Below are 24129 nucleotides of genomic sequence, written 5' to 3'. Positions count from 1 at the left end.
GTGAGTTGTTGCATTCATTCTAAGGGGAGTTCTCACAGACTTAAAGTTAAGTATGTGCTAAATCACTTCACTGGGTTGAGCCAAAGTTCTCAGCACCTTGCAGGACTGACCCCGTAATGTAGAAGAGCTAACTATGAACAAGTGATATTGCGAAAACGAAGTCTATTCTTTTGATGATGTAAATCATGTTGAACGGTATAAATAATTAGACTCTTTACAAGGCGGCTAAAATATTCAGGAAGAAGATGGCAGCAATTAGCAAACAATCACCAAGGCTCTGGCATCCAATTTCACCCCTTCTCCCTGATGTAAGGGGGATCCCCCGTTGCCATAAAACCTGCATAGGTGACTACACCACTCACGCCCACTTGGTGTAAGGGGTGTTTTGGTGGTGGGAAAAGGGAGGAGAGGGTGGAGCCACAGTATGACCCTCTATTGGTAGAGCAGTCTTTAGCCAGAGTAATAGCTACTCTCCGTTTTGCTGGGGACGGCTCGACCACTGATCCGGCCGAGCACTGGGAAGAGGAAAGTGGCTTAGATTGAAAAAGGGCAGTGTTATGTCCTGTGGCTGCATACACATAGTGAGGTCATCAGTAGCACCAAAGCTGGGACCTTCAGCCCCACAACTATAGGCCATTTGAGTTAATGGAGAAACATTTTAGCTGCACATGAGCTGCAGGCAGTTGTAACTGCTGAAGGCCGCCTAGTAGAGGGGAGGCATGCTCCTATGCCCTAAGCTTACACGCCATACCGCTAACAGCATACTGTGCCTTTGTATCAGTACATTTCTCTGCCAGCATGGAAATAAATCCCTGCTGGAATCTTTCCTGATTACTCAGTTGTGACACCATGAATTTCACACAGGTGTGAAGACAACTTATGGGAAGGAGGAAAGAGTCTGACATATTAGACTGGGACAAACAGAGGCTAAATATAGGATCTCTATATGAGACTGTTCTGAAAGATGCCTCAGCCCCTTTAGTGAAGATAGGGAAATACATAATGTAATCTAAATATAATCAGACCCTTTACAAAGGGGGGTGGGCCACAATTTTCTGGAAGAAGGGAAAACTGGCAGTGACCCGTGTCTGGGCCATATGTCCTACTCCCCTAGCTAATCCTACCTTGGAAATGACAGTGACATTTGCACCCCAGAAGTTCTGCTCCCTCCCCACAATCCCACAAACCCAGTGGAATAATTTGGAAACAGAAGAAGAGCTGAGGGCAATAGCAGCAGGAGCAGTGAAGATGAAGTGGCCTAACTGAAGATTCACTTCCATCGGAGTTATTGCCTGGCCATGAATTCTTGATCCACTCGCGAATTATGTATTAAATGTTAACATAATATCTTGTGGGATTAATGCCATAGTTATTGTTACCCCAACATCTTGAGGTCTGCCTGTACAGCATTTTGGAGTGAGGGGGAGTGAACCTCCCTGCCGGGATCAGCAGACTTGGGCTAGTGGGGCTCATGCTAGCACTCTAAAAATAGGTCTATAGACAGTGCTTTGAAGTTGCAGCCCAGGCTGGCACTCGGGCTCTGAAGCGCCTCCTTCTCCCGCCTCCCCCCCCAGGCTTCAGAGCCAGAGCGCCAGCCTGGGCTGCAACTTCAAAGCACTGCCTGGAGAGCTATTTGTAGAGGGGAGCCCTGCTAACCTGAGTCTATCGACCCAGGCTGGGAGGCTTGCACTGGCTCACTGGGAAATGCTGTCTAGACGTACCCTTATGGTCTCAGGTACAGAAAGCTTTCCCTTTATCAGTTAAAAGGGGCACATCTATCAGTGCACGTCCTTCACTCCTGGAACTACTGCCAGGCAATCTGGCATTCCATAATGCCCAGCGCTAATGCTAGTCTGAGTCCGAGTATTCCGGGGTAGCGTTGCCTTTTGTATACTGTGGTTAATGTTTCCATGATCCGTTCTGAAAACCAGGGTTTAATATTTCAGCTGCTCCTAATTATCTCTCTTTGAAACTTGGCTTATGATTTACCAAACCAGATGCATTTTTCCAAGGAATCCACTAAGCTTCTTTGAAAGTACAGATCAATAAAACAGCAAACTGTTCAGGATTTCAGACATATTTTCCCTAGATCAAATTTGGAATGTCCAGTTTGGAAAACATAGGAATATGCAAACAAATAGCTTTTTAACATGGACAAGGTCCCTGTCTAAGCTGCATCACTCAGCCAGTGCTTAACATGGCTGGGTTGGTCTTGGGCTCTGTAATGGGGGATACATTTCCCTCTCCCCACCATCCTTGATCACACCAGAAACTGCTCAGCTCTTGTTTTGGTGTCCACTCCATAAAATTTATTCAAGTCCCCTCCACCCACACCTGTACAGTGCAACACAATGGTTCTAATATCGATGACCTATTGCCTTCAGCCCCCTTTCAGTAGGGCCCTGGCACTGGGAGGAACAGAGATCTACCTTCCTTGGGATCTCCAGTCTAGGCACAGCTCGCTCTCCCCCTGCTAACACTTTCCCCCTGCCTTTTACCAAGCTAGCTGGCTAAAGGGCCAATTAGTTCCTTAATTCACCCAGCCTCTCTGTCTGATTAGCTATTTTTCTCTATTTCCTCAATCAGCTGTTGCTGGGGAAACTAATTGAGGCCACTTTGATCAGAGTGCTGACCTAGGCTTCAGCACTCTGTCTCAGGCTCCGAAGAGGAAGGTGGCACTCAGATATGTGAGCCAGTGCTTCTACTGTCCTGTACTTTGGCATCAAAAGAGATTGCAGCCCCTGCTGTGGGGCAGCGGTAGAGCGTCACAAATTACATCAGAGAGCTACAAGTCAGAGAACTTTTGTTCTTTGTTTCCCAGAATGCTGTGAGGATTTTTCACGACTGTCTGTGTATGGAGTAGCTCAGGCTGTGGAGAGAACTAAAACTAAATGGTTTGGAGCCATTAGGGTAGAGGTTGTAGCTTATTACGGACCCAATTCTGCCACTCTTACTGCATAGCACCTTAGTCCATGGATAGTCACATTGGGACAAATTCTGATATCCTTACTCATGCCGAATGGTATCTTACTCCATGAGCAGTCCTACTGAAATTGGTGGGGCTACTCCTGGTGCAAGGTATTGCTTACTATGAATAAAATGATCAGAGTCCGGCGACTGAGTTCAATGGCACTACTTACAGAGTAAGATGCTATGCAATGTAAGTATGGGGGGATAGAGCTAGGTTCTTAATTAGTACGTGTTGTATTGTGTACAAAGGCTTTGTGCAAACTTCCACACATCTCTGCCAATCAGTCCCAGAATGCAACTCTCCTGCAGTCTTGATATCTCTTGAGCAAAAGCTATTGCTTGGGCATTTATTTGATATATGTTTAATACAGCTACATTAAAGAGCCATTTGCCTGCAAATGTTTATATGAAGATCAGGGACTGACAAGGAGATTGAGACTGAGTCAGTAGCCATAACGAGGTACAGGGGAACAGTGGAAAACTCTGCAAAAGCTTGAGCAAAATTTGGATTTCAGTAGACAGTTTGCAAATGGAGAAAGTCTGGTTACCTATAACCCGTGCCTACAAATCATAGCCTGTGTCATGTTAACATTGAATTGCATTGTATTTCAGACCAGGGCTGTCTGGAAAATTAGGGAAATTGATATACATGGACAAAGACTAGCTAGATGATCAGTACTCTTGAATTCTCTGCTGCTAAGAACAAATACTGCCCCCAAGAAGCAGAACATATTCCTTAGTCTGAAACACTAATGTTAAAAGTGAAAGACTGGTAACAAGCACCATTTCCTTTCATTTTATATATTTATAGTCATTTCTGTGGCCTTCATCACCACTGATTATAGGTGACAGTGTCATGTTGTGGTGACTATAGGAAAGAATATGATGGAGTGAGTGACTTATAGATAAAAGATATTTTTCTATGGCTACTGGCTTGGCTACATGGTGTTTTAGTGCATGGCAAGCCAGGGTGTGAAGCTACAGCACCCTGGCTTGCTGCACTCTAACTGGCTGTGTGGACCCTACTACCGCACACTTAAAGTTCTGCAGTGCACTTTGACTTACTGCTGAAACAGCTGAAGGTCATAGTGCACTATGCCAAATTGCAAGATAGAACTTTTAGTGCACGACAGCAGGCTCCACAAGGCCAGTTAGAGCGCAGGCTAGTATGCTGGAGACTCACACCCTGGCTTGCTGCACGCTAACTAGCCATGTAGACAAATCTCAATGCACGAGAACTCTGACAAGCCTGTGTTAGTTCTGATTTCTAGAAACCCGTAGCTTTGCTGGGGACTTAAAGAAAAACCCATTTCAACAATTTTAAAATGAATCATATTTGTTTTTATTGCAAAAATAGAAGCCTCTCACCAAGCCAAAATATTTTGAGTAGGGAATTCAACACCAAACAAATGACATGTAAAACACTCTTGTGCAACACCTTAAATAAAACGAGAACAGAAACATTAGGGCAGCTGAGTGACACTGGTGGAATGCATTCAGCTTAGAATGGGCCCCTTTCGACACCAGGGTGATCTGAAGACTGGAGCATCAGGATACTGAATCTACCTTTGAATTGGCAGGTGTTACTGTCTTGGCTGTCATGCATGTAACCTTCCTGAACACACTGCTATGCATAACACCATCAGAGCAAGGCTTGGCTAGTGCATCATTTCCTCACAAAGCGCTCTCCAAAAGCAGTACTTTTGGGGACTCATAAAAATATGATAGCAGCACCCACTGGTTAACAGTGCCTGTGGGTGAGTTGGATGTTTGGGTAGGGTAGTAGTGAGAACCCCCTGTTTGACTCCATCGTTAGTAGCTAATATCTGTAGAACAGTAGGTATGATGTAAGGAGTGAAATCCTGGCTCCACTGCAGTCAATGGGACTTTTGAAAACTTCTGTGGGGCCAGGATGTCCCTCAAGGTCTTCAGGAAAAGAAAATTTCTTTGGAATGAGTGATTCTAGATGATCATCTATTGGTGAATTATTTACACCAAGCTTCAGCTAAATTTAATTATTTATATACACTGCACAATGCAACAGAACCACACACGTTACATTCAGAAATACACATTTCCTAATATAGAAAATCATCATTGGTTTTTATGGTATAAAAACACAGCAACTAATACATGAAAACAGCCATGGACAAATCAAAGGAACAATTTCCTTAGAATTGTATGTGCATTAATGTTAGACATAAATAATGCATTTATAGCTTATTGACGGTCACTCAGCTTTACCAACAAAGAAATTTGTGCCACTCTTTCAAGCTATTTCATTTTACGAATGATGTATTTTGGCCATATTGCAATAAAACTCAGTTATGTAATATTTTCCTTTGATGAGCCTGTCGTATTTTAGCCAACCTGAAGTTCAAAAAGCTACTCAAGAAACCTAATTAGGGTATGTGGACATCCACTTTATGTAAAAATCATAATTCATCATGCTCTTGACTTGTGAATGTCTGTTGCTAATGTACCATGACAGTAAGTTAGGCTGAGGTACTCACTTGAAAAAGGTTATGTGTAATAATCATAAAATATACATGGGATGAAACTTTTTCTTTATTTAAATGCTGCGTCCTGCTCTGAATCATGGTTTGTAACTCAGGTGCAATTCTAGTTTTTGCCCTGAATGTTTCTGAGCAGTAAATATTTCAATATAAACAAACATTATGGCTGAACATCAGAGCTCTCTGTTTAAAATAGTTGTTTAAAAAGTAAAATTGGTTCCACTTTGTCTCTTTGGTGGGCTACTTCTGCTCAGGGGATAGGAAACACAGTGTGGTTCCCTCTTCAGGATTTCCTACACCTTCCTCCATCTGGTGGTGGTGGTGATGGGCCCATCGGGATAGTGGCAGCTCTGCAGCCATCCCCTACTCTCCTCCACCATCATAGATCCTGAACATCCATGGATCCCATGCAGAGAGGCTTCACCAGGGAGGAATAATATAATGGAGGAACAAACTGTGTCTCTCCTCCCCCGTTGTGGAAGTTAAGGCTAGAATATGGTCCATCTAATAGATACATACATATGTGTTGGACATACTAATTTATGTCATACATGTAAACGTTATGTCTTGTAGTCAGTTTGTAGCCACAGAATATGCCAGAACTACTCCCCACGTCACTTGATGGCTAGTTAATCCTGAGAACTACCATAACTACATAGGCAGAAGCCAGGTAGCAACTAAACGCTTGCTGTGTACGCTAACATAATATATGAGCTCATACTCTAAAAAAGCCCTTTTAATAATAGAATATAATAAGTAGAAAGTTTTATGTGATGACTTTATGTATATTACTGGCCTGAGCCAGCTACACCTGCCCATGCTGCATTCTGTAACATCCCAAAGCTGGGCTCCCTTCCATTTTATACAGCTAAATTCATGGCAGATTTTTCTCTGTCTTTTTTCCCCTGAGGCGGCTTGTATTGACGATGGCTTCTGTAATCCAGACTATTTACAATGTTCATAATATTTCTTATGTTCACAGCAATTAAGCAGTCCCCCTTTCAAATGATGACGACCCCTTTCTTCACTGACTTTGTGGAGGAAACATGAGTCATTACCTTATCTGCCCACAAAGTGACTGTTAGTTAAAAAAACAAACACCCACCACGGGGGAAGTCCACCCCTGTGCAGATGGTCACCACAAAGGCCTATGTATCCCCTTAAATGCCACTTACACCCTCAAAATAGGGCATATGTGGGACTTCATTGGTGCATCAGCCTTGTGCCACTGTCTGTACAGGTATTCATTTCACCTTACATGCACAGGACTAATCCTGCAGGTGAAGAGGGATAATAAAAGTACCAAGAAAGTGTAACTTGTGGGGTTCCACATGGTGGCCAAGTCCACCTGCTCAGAGATCACGGCAGGATCTGGGACTTACCTAGGTTTTTTGATGGTGGAAAAAGAAGCTGTTATGCTGCAAAGTGTTCAAGATAAAACAAATGTTAGTCCCGTTACATACAAAGACATCACTGATACAGCTATTCTGGTGGGCGAGCAAGATATTACTATGGTGTAATAAAATAAATGAGTGGGCCGTATAAAAAATAATCTCATTATTGCAAGCATTTTATATATGGATCATATTATCACTATATTTTAGTCCTGTTTGAAATATGAAGTGATGACGATGTTAATCATGTATCTTGAATGTCTGCCAGTTATTTAGGTATTAATTTCATAATATTTAAAACAGGCAGAGCCAAATTCTGCCACTGAAGTCAATGGGAATTACCTCTGTGTAACTCAAAATGTACTGAACCACAATTGGACCCTGAAGAAGCCTTTCCCATAATAATGGAGCCTTATATGGGTGTTGGCAATGAGGTCTTCTAGGACAGAACAGCCAGAGCATTGAGAAAGAGACTACTTTATATTGTCACCACCCTTTTAGCCGCTGGCAGCATTGCCTTATGGGGCTTTTCTCTTGGCAGGGGGAGTGGGAAGGGGGGAAGAGTGCCTCTTCTGTGGAAATATCTCAGGAATCCTGCAGATTCCTCACCATATAAACAGGGCATGCGTTCTGCTTCCAAAGATCTCTAGCCTGGTTTCCTGCAATTTCTTCATGGTTACAAGATAGGGGCAGGAGTGAGAGCAGTGGGCTGGCTGAACTTAGCGGCATGATCCCCTGGTTTCCTGAGAAGGAGTTAATATAGCTGAGTGACCACTAGGGGACCTGGAAACATTAGCACAGTTCTTACCAGGGGAAAGGACACCAGTATGCAGGTGGATGTTCTATGCGGGGCCAGCTGTGCACAGAAGGCCCAGAGTTGGAGGTGTGTAAAGGTGAGTTTTACACCATCTATGCACCCTGATCTCTCCCGTACTTCCAACTTGCACTGTGTGTATGTTGGCAGAACTTTGGATTACGCCCTATATAATTAAGCATACATACATATGTATATACTAGCTAGAGTTTTTATAAGATATTTGTGGCCTGTGCCCGGCAGTGTAAATTGCTTCCAAATCCACTTTTGGATGCTGCTTTAATTAAAAAAAACAGTAAGTGAGTTACAGGTAGATAGAAGCCATCATTTATTTTGTTTCTGAATGTTTTTGGACTATTTGCTCAATACTTTCTCCCTAACTTTGTTGAAAATGTGCATCCTTAATTTATATACAGTAAAACCTTAGAGTTACAAACACCTCAGGAATGGAGGTTATGTGCAATGCTGAAATGCTGATAACTCTGAACAAAACGTTCTGGTTGTTTTTCAAAAGTTTACAACTGAACATTGACTTAATACAGATTTGAAACTTAATTACGTAGAAGCAAAATGCTGCTTTTCACCATTTAAATTTAAACGAAGCACAGAAATAGTTTCCGTACCTTATCAAATCTTTTTTCAAAAACTTTCCCCTTTTTTAGTAATTTACATTTAACACAGAACTGTACTTGCTTTTTTTTTTTTTTTTTTTTTTTGGTCTCTGCTGCTGCCTGATTGTGTACTTCCCAGTCCAAATGAGGTGTGTGGTTGATCGGTCAGTTTGTAACTCTGGTCTTTGTAACTCTGAGGTTCTACTGTAATGTAATTTGTTAAAGCATTAGTGTGAAAAACTTGTTTGGACCATATTATCTAGTAGGTGTTAAAATAAATCTCCAAAGAATTTGTACTCTTGACATACATCAGACAGGAGTGCACAAGTGGAATTAACAGTAGGCAATAAAATGTGGAAATTCTGGCTGTATAGAAGAAATGATTTCCAAGAAAAGGTGTATGATTTCTGGCTGATGCACAGATGAAAGAGCAAAGAGAAATGGAAGACAAAGAGGAGAAAAATGCAGAACAGATCACAAAAGGTGTGTGTTTGCAGTGTCCCAGAATATGAGAGAGACAATGTAGGTGAGGTAATATCTTTTATTGGACCAACTTCTGTTGGTGGAAGGCACAAGGTTTTGAGCTACACAGAGCTCTTCTTCCAGTCTGGAGAAGGAAGCAGAATGTCTGAGGCTATGGCTACACTACAGTTTAATGAAGTTGATGTTAGCACTGTAGTGTCCAAGAAGTGGATCTCTTGTGTGGACTGGTCCAGGCTGAGGTTGATGGTGGGATGGATATTGTTGAAATCATGGTGGAATTATGTTGTTCAGGGGTGTGAATTAGCCACCCCCCGCTGAGCAAGATAACTGATGCCGATTTACACGCCTGTGTGGATGGCACTATGTCAGCAGGAAAGCGTCTCCGGTGGACATAGCTACCGCTGCTCACGGGGGCCGGAGTAGTTAACCTGACGTGAGAGCTCTCTCCTGTTGGCTTAGAACGGCTACACAGAGAGCTTACAATGGCACAGGTGTATCAGTGCAGCTGTGCTGCTGTAAGCTCTCTAGTGTAGCCATAGCCTGAGTTAAATGCAAGTTGGACTAGCATGAGGTAGTCACTTGAAGTGGGCAATTGAGGGTTAGATTGTTATGTATAAAGGGCTGAAGTGGACAGTTAAGGATAGCTGGCAGCAGCGTTACAAATTGCAATGGGCCATAAAACCAGTGTCCCTGTTAAGTCCAAGGCTTTTGGTGTCTAGCAGAGCTATGAATGTAAGTTCCCGGGCAAGCCTTTTGAAGGTGTTGTACCAGCTTCCCTTGAGGACAAGTATTGAAAGATCAGAAATTGAGTGATAGCTTTGTGAAAAGGGTTTTTGTCTTTTATCACTTTTCTGTCCCAACTTATATTTAGTTCAGACATGCTGCTTCCTTCCCCAGAGCCGAAGAAAACTCTGTGTAGCTCAAAACTTGTGCCTTCCACCAGCAAAAGTTGGTCCAGTAAAAGATATTACCTCACCTACCTTTCCTCTCAAAAGGTGTTTGGGTAAAGCATGGCCAGTGGTGTCTTGTAACACTCAGGTTACACCCTCTCACATGGCTGATGTTACACAATATAACCAAATGCAACGGTCTATCAAACTATAATATATCTGTGCCCTGTTAGAGAGAGTGTCTTTTTACCCCTTTCAACTCTTAATAGAAGAGAACATTCATGTTCTGGGCAAAATTTTCAAACTTGAGCACCTAATCTACATCCACAAATGACATGAAGGGTAATCAAACATCTTACTGCAGAAGAGAGAGATCCTCCCTCCACCCTGAGACTTCATGCACAATTTAACAGGTGGTTTAAAACTCTGATGCACAGCTACACTGTACTAAGTTGAGGGAAACATGCTAATCTTTATTTTTCAACGTTGAGAGGTATTTTCCCTTTTAAGGTTTTTCTCTGGTCCTGAAAGAGGTGCTGGCTGAAGATTCAACCCAGAGGTGCTTATACATAGATAGTCCATCTAAAAGTATCTGTACAATACCATGCTGCACAGAAATATCTGGAGTACATGTAAAATGTTTACTTTTATATTAAAGGTACTTTTAATTACAACCTCTGCCAAATATGGCAAATGTCAGAGAACAGCACGGTGTTTCTGGCAGTGGATATGAATTTAGGACTGTTAAGGGAATTATATTTTGCCTGTATAGACACACAAGAATGTGGCTGTATGCTTTTTTTTTTTTTTTGGAGGTGGAATGTGAGCTCCCCTCAGAGCTGGCCTCAGACTGTCAGCTTCTTTGGAGGTCTTGCCTCCACACCCTCACCTCACTTTGTAAATATTTTGCTATGGCCATAATTGTGCCCCCTCTGCACCTTGGAATGCAAAGGTCCCAGTGCTGCTGTGATTGTAGGTAGTAGCAAAACTGCCATTGATTTCAATGTGATGGTTAGGATTGGGCCCAAAAAGCACAAGCTCTGGAATTCAGGCTCCCCCTGAACAGTCCATTCGAAGGATGAGAGCCTTCTGTGCCCCCTCCCATGAATAGAGAGCCAGAATCCGGCCCTAAATTTGGTAAACTATAATTGGGTTGGAGTCAATTACTGTTCCATGCATATGCATACAAATTTCCATAGGAGTCAGTAATAGCCAATCCTATATGTTTGCCTGTATCATGAAGACATAGCTGAGTTACAAAAATGCAAAGCACTCAAAATTAGGATATCTTTATTTTGTTAGTTTTTAAAATTTATATCATTGAAAAGAGCCAAACATTGTTTTTCGTTAATATTTGTAAGGGGAAAAAAATATAAGAACAGGAATGCGCTGAGATTTTTGCATCCCAGAACAAAGTTCCATCCCAGAGCAAAGTTTTATTGCCAAGTTATAAACACATGAAAATGGAGAGTTTGCAGTGGAAATGCTGGCAAACCTTTAATTAAGGCAGCGCTGCTGCTAGCTGTTATAAGGTGGAGCAAGCCATTTCCCCCAATTGTGCTGTATTTTTTTTTAACTGAAATATATTTCTTAGGCATTTAAAAAGGACCAAATGAAAATACAGTCTCAGCATTCCATGCCATGATTTTTTGAATTTGTGTTTAGTTTCTGTACCTAATAAAGAAGAAGAACGAGAACCTTTCTGCTTGATTTAGCTATTCAAACAAACCAGCTGTACAAACACTTCTAAGCCAGAGCCAATATTAAGTGAAATGAGTTGTTATATGAGGGGATGGGGTTTCAGAGGAGAGGGGTCCTACTAAAGTTCTTGGTATAGGTTGTGTCTTCCCTGAAACTACTTTTTAGACCCATTGATTCAAATTTTCCTTGCAGCTTTTTTACACTCGAGTACGAAATGTGCTAAAATAATAAACATTTCTAAAGGCTGGATTTGCTCATGCCAAGAAATTGCTATTGCTTGGTCATAGACGTGTTCTCACCATCATTGTCATGGAGACTTCAGTGCTTTCTCTCAAGCACAGAGGTGAAATTCACTGCACCTTTGTAATGCCTTAGTAATCAGACTGTATGCAGGTGCAGGGAAACGCCACCGAGGGGTTGAAATTCTCCCCCTCAAGCCCCAACATAAAAAACAGCCCCTTCAACACTGCTGCAATTATTCCAGCCTAGTGAGTCAATTATCAACTGCAGTTCCTCTATACCATTTGTATGGTGTGCGGGGGCCATTGGAGAATCTATGTACATATGACTCTGGCTTGAACCCATTGCTGCTTTCTGTGCAGGCCTCGGTGATGCTGGCATGGTTATAATGTCTGTGGCATACATGGAGCATGAAGACAGCTCTGGAAAGAATATGCATATGAAGTAGGCCGGGGTGGGAGAGTTGGATTTTCTGTTTCAGAAGAAATTCCACTATTTTAATATTTTTTTTCCATTCCAAAATGGAACAAAAAACTAAACTTAAGTTTCCCACATAACAAAATTCTAATTTTTTTTTTTGTTTCAGGTCAATTGAAATACTTTTTTTGTGGCAAGAGCAAAACATTTGGTTCAAATTTTGACCTTTAAACTTTTAAATTCTTTTTATATAAAAAACCCCCGCAATTAATTTAGTATTGAAAAAAATCATTTGTAAATTAAAAAAATCAAAACCTTCCATTCTGCAAGTGTCAGAATGGGATGTTTCAACCTTATCAAAATGCCTCCTTTTGCCTTTGTTGTTTTGATGAAATTTCATCAAAATCATACATTTTTCAAAACATTTTAATTTTGATGAACATGGCTGTTCCGATTGTTTTGATGAAAACTTTCTGAACAGCTCTAACCTGCAGTCCCCATGTGAGGCTAATATTGAATTAAATAGATCTGTAGGCCAGATTCTCTGCTGATGAAAATTGTTGTAACTCCATTGACATCACTCAAGCTACTCTGGCCCACATCAGAATGTGAGATTTTCATCACATGAAGAGAAAACCAAGATCCTGAAGTTTGTTGCTCCAGCTGAGTTCATGAAGTAGAATGAATCAATGAATGAAGAAGCCAAAACATGATGTTCCCTTAAAAAAATATGTCAATAGTGTACTTTACGTGAATATAACAGACTCTGAAAAACAATTTGTACATATAAGTTACACAAGCATTTATCAGACCTTATGAATTATGTACATTTCTATTACAATAATCTATTTCCTGTAGTTAGAAATTAAGTACACCTGCTGGAGCCCTACTGGAAAGTACAATAAGCATCAAAAATGTTCAGAAATATAAAATTCATAGTAAAGCTGCCTTGTTTTCTTTGACTATTGAATCCTCCATGGACCATGATAGCTCACTAGCAAAAGTAGAAATAGCAATGCACAAAACACTCTTGTCCGAAAAAAATACCTTCCTTTGTACAGTCAGCAAAGCAGACACGTTCAGTGGTCTCCAACCTAGCTTTTTCACTGGGTGAATGGACAGGACTATATTTTCTCCCCAAATACAACACTGGATTAAATAAACTCTGAATTCCACTGTCAGTGAACTCATTCTCATTCAGTGAAAGGTCATTTGGTAGGAAGATGTGGTCCCAATATGTGTGTTGGAATGTAGAGGTTAGCACAGTTAGGTACAACCAGTAGTCCTCCATGTCAATTTTACAGGTGAACCGAAAAGTTTTGGGGCTCAATCCTGCTCAGAATGTTTAAAATCTCTCCCATATCAGCAAGCATGAGATTCATGTCTGTGAAGCGGGTCCACAGGGTCTGTGCACTATTTAAGTCCCATTCAAATACCTTAGGGCCTCATCCAAAGCCCATTTAAGTCAATCGGAATCTCTTCATTGACTTCAATGGCTGTGGATCAGATGCTCAGTGCTTGAGTGTTGCACAGGCCTTGTGTGAGCTTAACGAATTAATTTCACCCTAACAGAATGTGAACTTGATCCTGCAGTTCTTTCTCCTCACAATTCTTCCTGCAGGATTAGACCCTCTACTTGGAGAATTAAGAGCTACAAATGCATTGACATTGTAAAGCGAAGTGCTGGATTTGAAATATTTTCCCTCCTTTACTTACCTGGCAAGCTCTGAGGTTAGAACTCTCAGAACTAATTATAGTTTAGGCAATCGAAGCACTGCTAAGAGTAGAGCAAAATTACTTGTTTATGCCTCAACCAAGTCTGTGATTCTTGCAAGGGAAAAACAAATCTTGGATGGAATCTCAATAAATAAAGTAAATAAAGAAGAAAGGGAGTTTAAAATATATTTGTAACTAGCTGGTGCCTCTGCAAAAGTCACTGGTTAGTGGAATTGTGACATCAGAGATAGCATTTCCTCGTCCTCTTCTTCCTTCTCCTTTCCAGTCCCTACTTCCCTGGTTCTCCCTCCTTTCCCTATCTCTTCTCCTCCTTGAATCCCAGAGATGGGATTGTGACACAAGTGCTAAATCAACCTTCAAACAACTCATGGCTGAATGCTGATATTGAGATAGCTAAGTGAAGCAAGTGACACCAAAGACAGGAGTAGGTGGGTCTGTGGCATCAGAGGTATGTGACTGTCTCCCTTCTGTTTTCATTCCTCGGGCCTGAGGCTGGTAGAATTGTGCTGACAAATATACGTGGATCACACAATAGGTAGAAGTGGAGGAAAACAGAATGAATGGACTCTTTCTGGCCTATCTTCAAAGGTGCCAAATAACTGGTTAACCTAATAAAAAAGTCAAGACCTCATTGTACAAATACTAGTTGTTGGCTTTAAAATTACCCAACTACATGAAAACCAGAGGAGAAACAGTGATACATTTCACTGGACATCCTTTCAGATACTTGGGAACTTTATATACAAGTTAAATTCTATAGGCAAAAAGTCCTAGGACTTGCAAGCACCTAGAACTAGAACTGGGTGAACAATAGGTTTTTTGGTTCACTTGCAATTCTGGGGAAAAAAACAGATTTTTAAAATATTTTTCACTGAATCAAAAAATTAAAAAGATAAAAATATATGATTCAGGTCAAACAAAATATTTTGTTCAACCTGAAACATTTTATTGTTTTTATTTCAATTGAGCATTTAAAATTTTTTTAAAATAAAATTAAAAGGAAATTTCTACACAATCTTTTTGAATAAAATAATTTAAATATTTAATTTAGAAAATGTCAAAATGAAACATGATTTTTAAAATATTTTAGGGGTTTTGTTAACTGAAACAATTCAAAGAAACTGACATAAATTCATGGAATGTTTTGGTGTCACTGAATCTGCATATTTTCCAGAAAATAAAAGTTTGGCATAAGAGTTTTTGTCAAAAATGTTTGCCAAGCTCTACTCAGAGCTGCCCAGGCACTGGTCCTATCCATTTGCAAGGACTTTTACATTCACCTTTGGAAAGAAATTGTAGCTATTTTACTCAGCCCAATGGTGTGTAACGGTCATTTGACACTGGCAATAGAGGAGCCTTACAGCTATAAATAAGTTACTCCTTGGCTGTAAGACTCATTTAACAATCATAAAAAGACCTTTAGTGTTTAATAATTACATAAAATATTGACTTTCTAAGTATGAATATTTCTTCGGCTGTGACGCTGGTATAAACTAGTTCCTCATCTCTTCCACTGGCCTCCTTTACTGCCAGCACACAACTTCATTAGACAGACAAATGTTCACCAGCGGCAGGCTCAGAGTGTCAACAGCAATTAACAAAAATCTTAATTTCCAAATACATTTCACAGTTTATTCATAGTGCAAAATTTGTTCCTTACTTATCAGATTGCTGGGTGGAGTATTATGGCTACAGGTTTCCTATGAATGAATATTATCGAGCAACTAGCATAGCTTGAAAAAAAAATTTTTTTGAGATTTTTCCAGGACTTTCATGAGGCTCCCAAAGACGTATTTTGTTTCTCTACTGATGCTTATGCCTACTAGTGTTGAATGTTTTTAATGCAATAAATAGTTTACCTTTGTTTCTGTTGTGCACCTGATGTCAGGAGGGTAATTCTGTATGAGATCCTTTTGAGCTAAGGATTTGAATACCTTGGAATGATGGGTTTCTCTTCTCCCCCACCCCCAAGTGCAAACATTTCCAGGAAAGCAGCAGAGCTGATTAAAATGATAAACAACAACAGATTCCAAGTCCGTTACACCTAATGAAAGATGATCGTTTAAAGTCTAGGGTGAAAGAAAGGTATTTAAAGCAACAAATGCTGAACAATTCCAATTGGTCGTTAGTTAGTCCAGTCTGGAAACTGAACACTCCTTGCTATGAACTAATCCGTTCTTCTATATCTGCTATGGGATACCTTGAATTGTTACTACTATTGAATCTGTGTGTCATATGGCAAGTAGCAGGAACTGTGGAAAATCCAAATGTTTCATTGAATAGTTCCGTTCTCAGCCCTGTTTCTAAAAGCAGCATGCTGTAGTAGTATCAAATACTATATCCACCTCTCTCAGGCAGACTCTCGCTGGGCCATCGCTGGCCGAAGCTGATGCTTCTATAGTTCGCGTATGATGTGTTCTGTTTAGCACTCTCCCACAGTGGCACTCAAGTCCGAACTCCTCCCCTTCGCCCCACCCTGCCATGAACAGAATGCAAAATGACCTGTTTGTCTCGTTTTCCTCTGAGCTAGGCAGACGTCTCTCCAGATTTTAATGCAACGAGTTCAGAGTCATCTATGTATTTTCCATTTAACTGTTCGTTGGTGGAATCGTGATGATACAGATAAACTGGGACCTCGGTGATAGATGTTGCTGTGTAGGAGGTAGATCGCGTAGAGCAGTGCTCACGTCGTCTTTGCCCCCATTGGGTCTTATACTGCATCCATTGCCTTTTTAGAGCGCCCTGTACCTGCAAGGGGAAGCCAAGCAATAGTTTTATCGTTATTATTAGTCGATGGAGTTGGCTGGGATTTGAACTGGCATAACAAGGCACAAACTGGCTCCCTTCCCTTTTTTTATTATGCTGGAAATTCTACTTTCCAATATCAACCCAGTGCCATGGCTTTTCACCGAATGTTTATTTTAATCTCCTTGTGTCCACCTTGCTTTGAGGTTAGAACTGGTTGAAAAATATTCAAGAATAGTTTTATTCGGGGTGAAATGTTCTCAGTGCAGAGAGCCAGCACACAGTGCTTAAGTAAAACTTCAGCAGTGAAGCTTAAGTAGTGTACACTCAGGACATTTTGCCCCAGCGAAACTAGTCATGAATAGTAAAACTGAAGCAATGCAGAGGCCTTGGTGCTGGCCCGCTGCCCACCAGTGGTTTTCATCCTTCGTACATACACCATCACGGGGAGGAGGAGAACGCAATTCCCTCAGACAGCTGATTTCAGACTCGGCCTATATAACCATGCAGAGGAATACCAAACCTCCTTAACATCTTTACTGGCCATTCCCAGGCTTTGGGTCCAGGCACGAAGGAGTGAATGGGGTACTCGCCTGCTTGCTCCCTCCCCAAAGCAGGTGTGTGGAAAATAAGAGAGGAACAGACAAAGACAGAGTGTTGGGGTGGATAATAATTTACTGCAACAATGTGATGTAAATAACTGCACTGGGAGCACGCAGGTGAGGAATTGAGACATATGTATGTGCCCCGGTGTCACAGTGCTCCAGGGTGGTACAGATTACATACCACCCTTTCCTCAGGGCTGTGTCTAAACGCACAGACTAGCCTTAAGATGGGCTGTACTTTTGACTTAGGTAGCAACATTTAAGTATCGTTGATATCCCTGGTAATGCCCGAATTCTAATGCATTTTATTAGTTCATAGACAGTAAATGTCACCCACACACAAATAGCAGCAGCAGGAGCCTCTGTACCTCTCTGGTGGGCTGTCGTGTCATAGAAAGGTGAGGCTTCATTAGGCACTGCTAAAACTGTGAGATGCTTACAAAGCGTATAGTGGGTTACGTCACTATGCTAGGAAGGGATATGTCAGTGGCTTGCAACTTTGTACTTTTAAGCCAAGGGCCAAGCCGAGTGATCCTAAAAATCCTTCCTCATGCAAGTAGTTGGACTTCAACAGGACTACTTAACGCATAACAAGAACGACAGCCATATCATCTCTTTGCTGTAGTCCAGTTGAAGACAATGTGGTTAGAATTGTTTTCAGCTGGAGAAGTGTTGTTTTTATTTACTTTCCCATAACTCAAGAATGGCTGAATGTATTTTTGCTAGAGGCCAAGCACAGAGAAAGCCTAGGTTTATACTGGAAACCACAGTGCATCCTGACTTGTAAGGGGCATGACCAAAGTTTATTATGGTAATGCTAAGGGGAATGAGCTGCATTAATGAGATTTTCGTATCATGCCATTGCAGAAATTCGATTAGTGAAAAGGATCTCCGGTATGATCTAATGTGACAAAGCATTGCTAATACAGCAGCAAAGCTGTAGTACAGAACTGTAGGTAAGTCCTGTATGAATTTCAGTTACTTAATGAGCAGCTTTCACCCTTACAGTGGTTCGTATCGCGTGTAAATGCAGTGTCTCACATCAGTGAAACCCACAGGAAGGGACCAAGGGAAGCAATCTTTGCAAGGATTCATTCAGAGAATTTCCCCACATCATTCTGTGGGGCAGGAGGAGATAGGGTTTCCCACCCACTCACGGGGAAAGGCCTAGAGGGCAGTCCTTGAAACCTGTTGGATCGGAGGGAGGCCAGGGCAACCTGTGCAGAAACCTTGTTTCTCTACACTGGCTCTAGCCACCAGCAGCCCCTTTCCCCCCTTATTAGGGTGACCAGACAGCAAGTGTGAAAAATCAGGACAGGCGCCTATATAAGACAAAGCCCCAAATATCTGGACTGTCCCTATAAAATTGGGACATCTGGTCACCCTACCCCTTACCTACGTTGGAACACAACTCCATTGGGGTTGCACTGTGAGCAGGGACCATCATTGCCCTGGAGGCTACTGGAGTGTGGTTGGTGCTCTGCAGAAAAGATGATTTGGAGTTTACCCTTTCTGAGTAAGCTCCAGGTGGCTGGAAGGAGGAGGAGGATGTGTCCCCTGGTCTTGCGCCTGGCCCATCTATGTCTTTCCCCTCCACTCTCTAGGAGGATCCCAGGACCAGTGAAAAGACCCCTGTGGGTCCAGAGTGGGAGGGAATGCTGCTGCAGAGGGTGGGTGAGCCCCTCATGCACCCTCAAGCTGCTTCTACTCATGTTGTGGTCTGAGGTTGCACCAGGATAAATGCAGGCTGGGGACAAACATGGCTTAAAGAAGAGAGGCCTGATCATAGTATGAAGAGCTGCACAATCTACTGTGAGTAGCAGCTCATTTTGGTTTCATCAGGGGGTAATACTTTGGTTGTGGGGCGTTTGGAAGAGTGCAAGCATTCCTCTCCCGATTCAACCCAGGGTTAAAACTGCTATGAATTAAAATGAATAAACTCAATTTAGTACCGAGTGCATGAGGTTAAAGAATATATGTTTTTAATTCTTCACTGGCCTTTAGTTTATGAGATTTGTAGCTGCACTTACAAATTGAGTTCAACTGTATTTCTGTGCTAACGCCAAGGAATAGGGAACTGATTTCAAATGATCATATCCTCTGCTAATTAAAACTATCCATATGCAGATTTGAAATGTGTTAGTCACATGACTGTGCTTTTAAAAATCATGTGCGTGACATTAATATGTTAATAATCAAAGAGATTAATCAGCTGGGTGTTACACCACAATGGTGCGTGAAATAAACCAAAGTCTAAGTAAAGAGGAAGTTTGGGTTTACTTTATTCTTCAGCTCTCTAAAATGTTTTCTGTTCTCTGCCAGCCATTCACACCTCTTTGGCAAGAAAGATCTATGGCTATATTTTCAAACAGACTTTCCATTTTCTTGGCCAACCTTCCAGTCTAGAAGTAACCTCAGAACTGGAAGCATGGTCTACTGAGCAGGCTAACGCAGAAAGCTCATACCATCTGTATAGTGTTGTTGTAGAGAGGTACCGCAGTGCTGCTGGACATTGTCCCATCACAAGAATAACGTTCTGCAGTCATGGGTGGGTCCAGCTCTCAGCTTCGGGAACTGAGAAAATCATCCCCATAATTTACACATTCGCTTTCTTCTTTTCCGATTAGTTAAGACATCAGCAATGTACAATGGCTTCTTATTCAGTGTCTTGGCGAACAGTGCTGTAGGCTGGGCTTGTACGGAATGGAGGAAAATAATTTGCAGTGAGGAAGTGAGTGTGTGGCTTGCTGCAAATACTGATGTGAAAGGCTAATAAGTCTTGGGAGGTTTTGGACAAACATCATCTGTTTCTGCCTTGAAGTGAACGACCCAGTAGTACAAAGTAAATCATTGACGAGCGGAACTTCTGTCACATTAATGCTAAGTCCCTACCTCTGTCATAGTATGTTTTTCCATGAAATATCACTCTGCGTTCTAGTAACTTGGCAGTATTTGGATACACAGGTCTGGAAATGGTCTCTCATGAAGCCTGAGGATTGTGGCTTTAATCTATGCTGTGCATTCGATCCAAGCTGCAGCATGAGCCCCAAGAGGAATTCTAGTTGATTCAGCCAGAATTCTCCAGAAACCCAGGAGGGAACACATGCTGGAGTGGCAACAGTGCCTACCTCTGGGAGAGGACAGCAGATGCTCCTTTCAATGCCAGGCCAACTCCAAGGACCAGTGTGGGGGGATCTCAGGCTGTCCCTTTCAAACCCCTTTTTTGGGGTGCCTAGTGCTGCCACTGATGCTAGCCAAGGGCAGTATCTCTGCTCTTTACCAAGATTATGGCCTTGAACCCCTCTCTCTTTCCTTGTGCACCTGAAAGAATAACTGGAATTTGGAAGAAAGTGATTGAGGACGAAAAGGAGGCGAGGTGTAGACACCACATTTCCAGAAAGAGAAAATGTCTGAAGATTAATAAGGTCCCTAACTGAATCTCTATAGAACACTGTAGGCCCAGTGCTGCTGTCTATTCTCAGGCAAAACTCCCATTGAAATCAGTAAGAGTTCTGGCAGAGGAAGGACTGCAGCACTGGCCTCTATGGAGACAGCTTCTCACTTCCAGGTGTTAGACCTGTCACCCTACCCACTGAGTTTGTCTTTTGTCTAGTTTGTAGAAAATCATCTTCATCCACTGCTGCTATAATAAGTTTACTTAGTGCTTCGACAGCTACGGACAGAGCTAATTAATCCTCAAAGTGAGGCAGGGAACTAATTGCTATTATCCCGATTTCACAGATGGAAAGTGAAGTAGAGAAATTAGTTGACTTGCCAAATGCTACATGGGGATTTCTTAGCAGAGCTGGGCTGGGCTGAGAACTCTGTAGTTCCTGGCTCCTAGCCTTGAGCTCAGTCTATTAGATCACTGAAGGCTGGTCCTAATGGTTGTGAAGTTAGACTGGATGAGTGTAAAATCGTCCCTTTCTTAAATTAGGTGCCCCACTCTGACATTCTTTTATGGGTTTTGTTTATATTTATAACTCAAAAATGACCAGTTATGGGTGAAATCCACCTTTGGGAGAAAGGCGCTCTATGGGGGCTACATTGTAGCCTTGACCCCTGGGGATGGACTGCACCTTTCCAACATCCTCTTTTCTGCCACACTTCACCCACATGTTAGCCCAGTTACTTGGACTATACAACTGTGAGCACATTTTATGCTACTTGGATATCTACCAACAAAGTCCCGATTTACACGTACTAGCAGATAGTCTTGGGTCTATGTGCTATAAAATATGCCCATAATTATTTTCAAATTACTGATGACTTGATCTATAAATGGGTTCATGAATTTTACAACTGCTGCATGCACACATTGTGTAACATTGCTAAATATTAACCTGTAACTTTTTAAAAAAAGAACAGGAGTACTTGTGGCACCTTAGAGACTAACAAATTTATTTGAGCATAAGCTTTCGTGAGCTACAGCTCACGTCATCAGATTCATTCCGTGGAAAATACGATGAAGTGAGCTGTAGCTCATGAAAGCTTATGCTCAAATAAATTTGTTAGTCTCTAAGGTGCCACAAGTACCTTTTCTTTTTTCGAATACAGACTAACACGGCTGCTACTCTGAAACCTAACTTTTTAAAGTTTCACTGATTGGCTGTTTGCAGAGATAAGTGCAAATGAGAAGATTTCTAAGCACATCTCTCATTGTTGCTATATATGATCCATTTCACCAAGGATTCATTAGACCATCATCATCTCTACAGCTGCAATCATATAGTTAGACACCCAAGTGATAGAATGCACATACAATTATTTAGGGGAGCAACACCGTAGATGCAAAATTGGAAGCCACTTTTCAATCTCCGGCCCTATTTCTTATCTACTTTTAGGCTTTATTTAGTCCAAACATGCCTCTGTGATGTCCAGGTTTGCTAGGTGTGCTACAGCCATGGAGCTGCCTCCTGTTTCATTCCAAGCTGGCAATTCAGAGGAGGATACTCAGTCACTAGGAGACAGTATATGACTATTCCTCTGCTGACCACCATACACATCAATAAGAATATGGGGACTAGGGATCCAGTGAGTGTATGTTCTGACTGTTCACTGTGTCCCGGATATCCTCACAGTGATTTGGATCTTCTGGCTGAGTGACAATCAGTCAGACAATGAAGATTCTTAGAGTGGCTGAACACTGAGGAAGCAACTCTCAACTAACCACGGTATTATGAAGCTAGTCCTGGAGATGTCAGGTGTGAAGTCATCAAAGAGGACAGAGATCTCCCTCCTTTGGGGAACTCACTAACAGCTATGGATGTCTCCTACTACCAGCAGTTTAGCTGGGTGCTGGAAGAATGCATGAAGCATCACCCTTCTCCAGTGATTGAAATCTGAACCCAGAGAGGGATCCGCATTTTACAAATAGCCACTATCAAAACAGTGGGCTGAATGGGCCAACACAGAATGCCAGATCCAAACACCCACTGAACTTTGTGGTGTCCAGAATCTGGATCTGATGAAGATATTGGTACAGTAATTGACTTGCTTTAAATTAGCAACAGGGAAGCCAATGGGAAACTTTAACATTTCCAAAGAATGTAAATATTCTGGATGTTTGGCTTTTTTCAAGACACTTTATTTTAAATAATAGATCATTTTACTGGACCTGAATTGCAATGGAACTCTTGTAGAAGTCAATAATGTCTACATTACTAACCACTTATTGCAAATACTAAATTATGAATGGGCAGGAGAAACTGAGTGACCTGAGTATTAAGAATTTTGAGTAGTGAAATGAATACGGTATAATTCCTTAATATGAATGTATTCATTCTAATTCCTAATTTTATGTACATATTGTATGAAAATAAGAAAATTGTGATGTATAGTTCATACTTAGTAACGTTCCTGAAACTTGGCCTTTGATTTTCTGCTTAACACCACATTATGCCTAAATTAGTAAATCATATAATAATTCATACTCTGTCAGCTAATGTCTTATCTAATTTACGAGTGACACTTTGCAATGTATTATCTATGACGACACTGTAATTTTTTACAAGGACACACAGGGCACAACTTCATTGTTATACTTGGAAACCAGGAATAAGCTGATTACCAGAGTTCCACTGCGTATAAATCATTAAATATGCATTGGCCCAGAGAGAGGATAGCCCACTGGTCAGGGCATTCACCTGAGAGGGAGCAGATGCAGATTACAGTCACCCTGCTCCAGTGACTAATTATTCATACAAAGTGGAACAGCTTCAACAGGAGAGACTGAGAGAACTCTGCTCCAGAGTACCCCCATGGTCCAGGGGGTAAGGGCATTTTCCCAGGGGGGCAGGTACCTAGTTCAAATTCCTTCTCCATATTAGGCTGAGGGGGGATTGAACCTAGGTCTCCCACATTCAGCCCAGCTCTAATCAGTGGGCTAAAAGGCAAGGGTGGGGTTGGGCACCACCACTTCTATTTGTTTAGGGGTATTCGGTGTGTGCTGAGTACACCTACTGGATGGGACTAGCAAGCTATATAGGCAGGGGAACACCTACTTTGAGCATCCTGCTGTGTCTTCGGTGTGAGATAGGCACCCCTGCATCTTGCCTGAGGCAGCTGTCTACATGCGCACTGGCAGAAATTTAGGCACCTTGGGTGAGAGCCACAAAGGGATTTAGGTGTTGCAGCGCATTGCAGCACCTAACTTTTAAGCATCTAGAAAATCACCAATGCTGTGATCCACAAAGTCTTAGTTAGGTTTCTGGGCTCCCTCTACAGTCAGTGGGGAAAGACAGGCAACTTTGATTGCGGTTCCGGTCTACAAAGCCAGCACGTGAGGGCGGGAGCCACCTAAACTAGCCTCCGGAGATGCTGACCAGAGGAGTGTGTGCTAAGCCCGGCCCCTCTCACGGTGCTAGGTGCCTCAGTCTGGGCTCCGAGGAGGCACCGATCTCTGCCAGTGATCTACAAACGAGGGGAAGATAGGCGTTCAGCCACCTACAGTGCATGTGAAGCCCAAAACAAAACAGCTGTGTGTGTGTAGGACATCCTTTGTAAT

At 41.9% G+C, this 24129-nt stretch overlaps 1 protein-coding gene across 1 annotated transcript in view; it reads right to left on the bottom strand.

The window, feature by feature from the left end:
* Nucleotides 1-5622: 5622 nt before the first annotated feature.
* Nucleotides 5623-24129, bottom strand: part of CALCR (calcitonin receptor) — a 266191-nt gene continuing 247684 nt past the window's right edge. Inside the window, exon 13 of the mRNA XM_027822731.3 lies at nt 5623-16521. Coding sequence (XP_027678532.1) covers nt 16300-16521 — 222 coding nt within the window. The 3' untranslated portion in view covers nt 5623-16299. The remainder of the gene's footprint in view (nt 16522-24129) is intronic.

Source organism: Chelonia mydas, chromosome 2 (assembly GCF_015237465.2).
Source record: "Chelonia mydas isolate rCheMyd1 chromosome 2, rCheMyd1.pri.v2, whole genome shotgun sequence".
NCBI classification, from domain to species: Eukaryota; Metazoa; Chordata; order Testudines; family Cheloniidae; genus Chelonia; species Chelonia mydas.
This window is presented reverse-complemented; position numbering and strand designations above follow the sequence as displayed.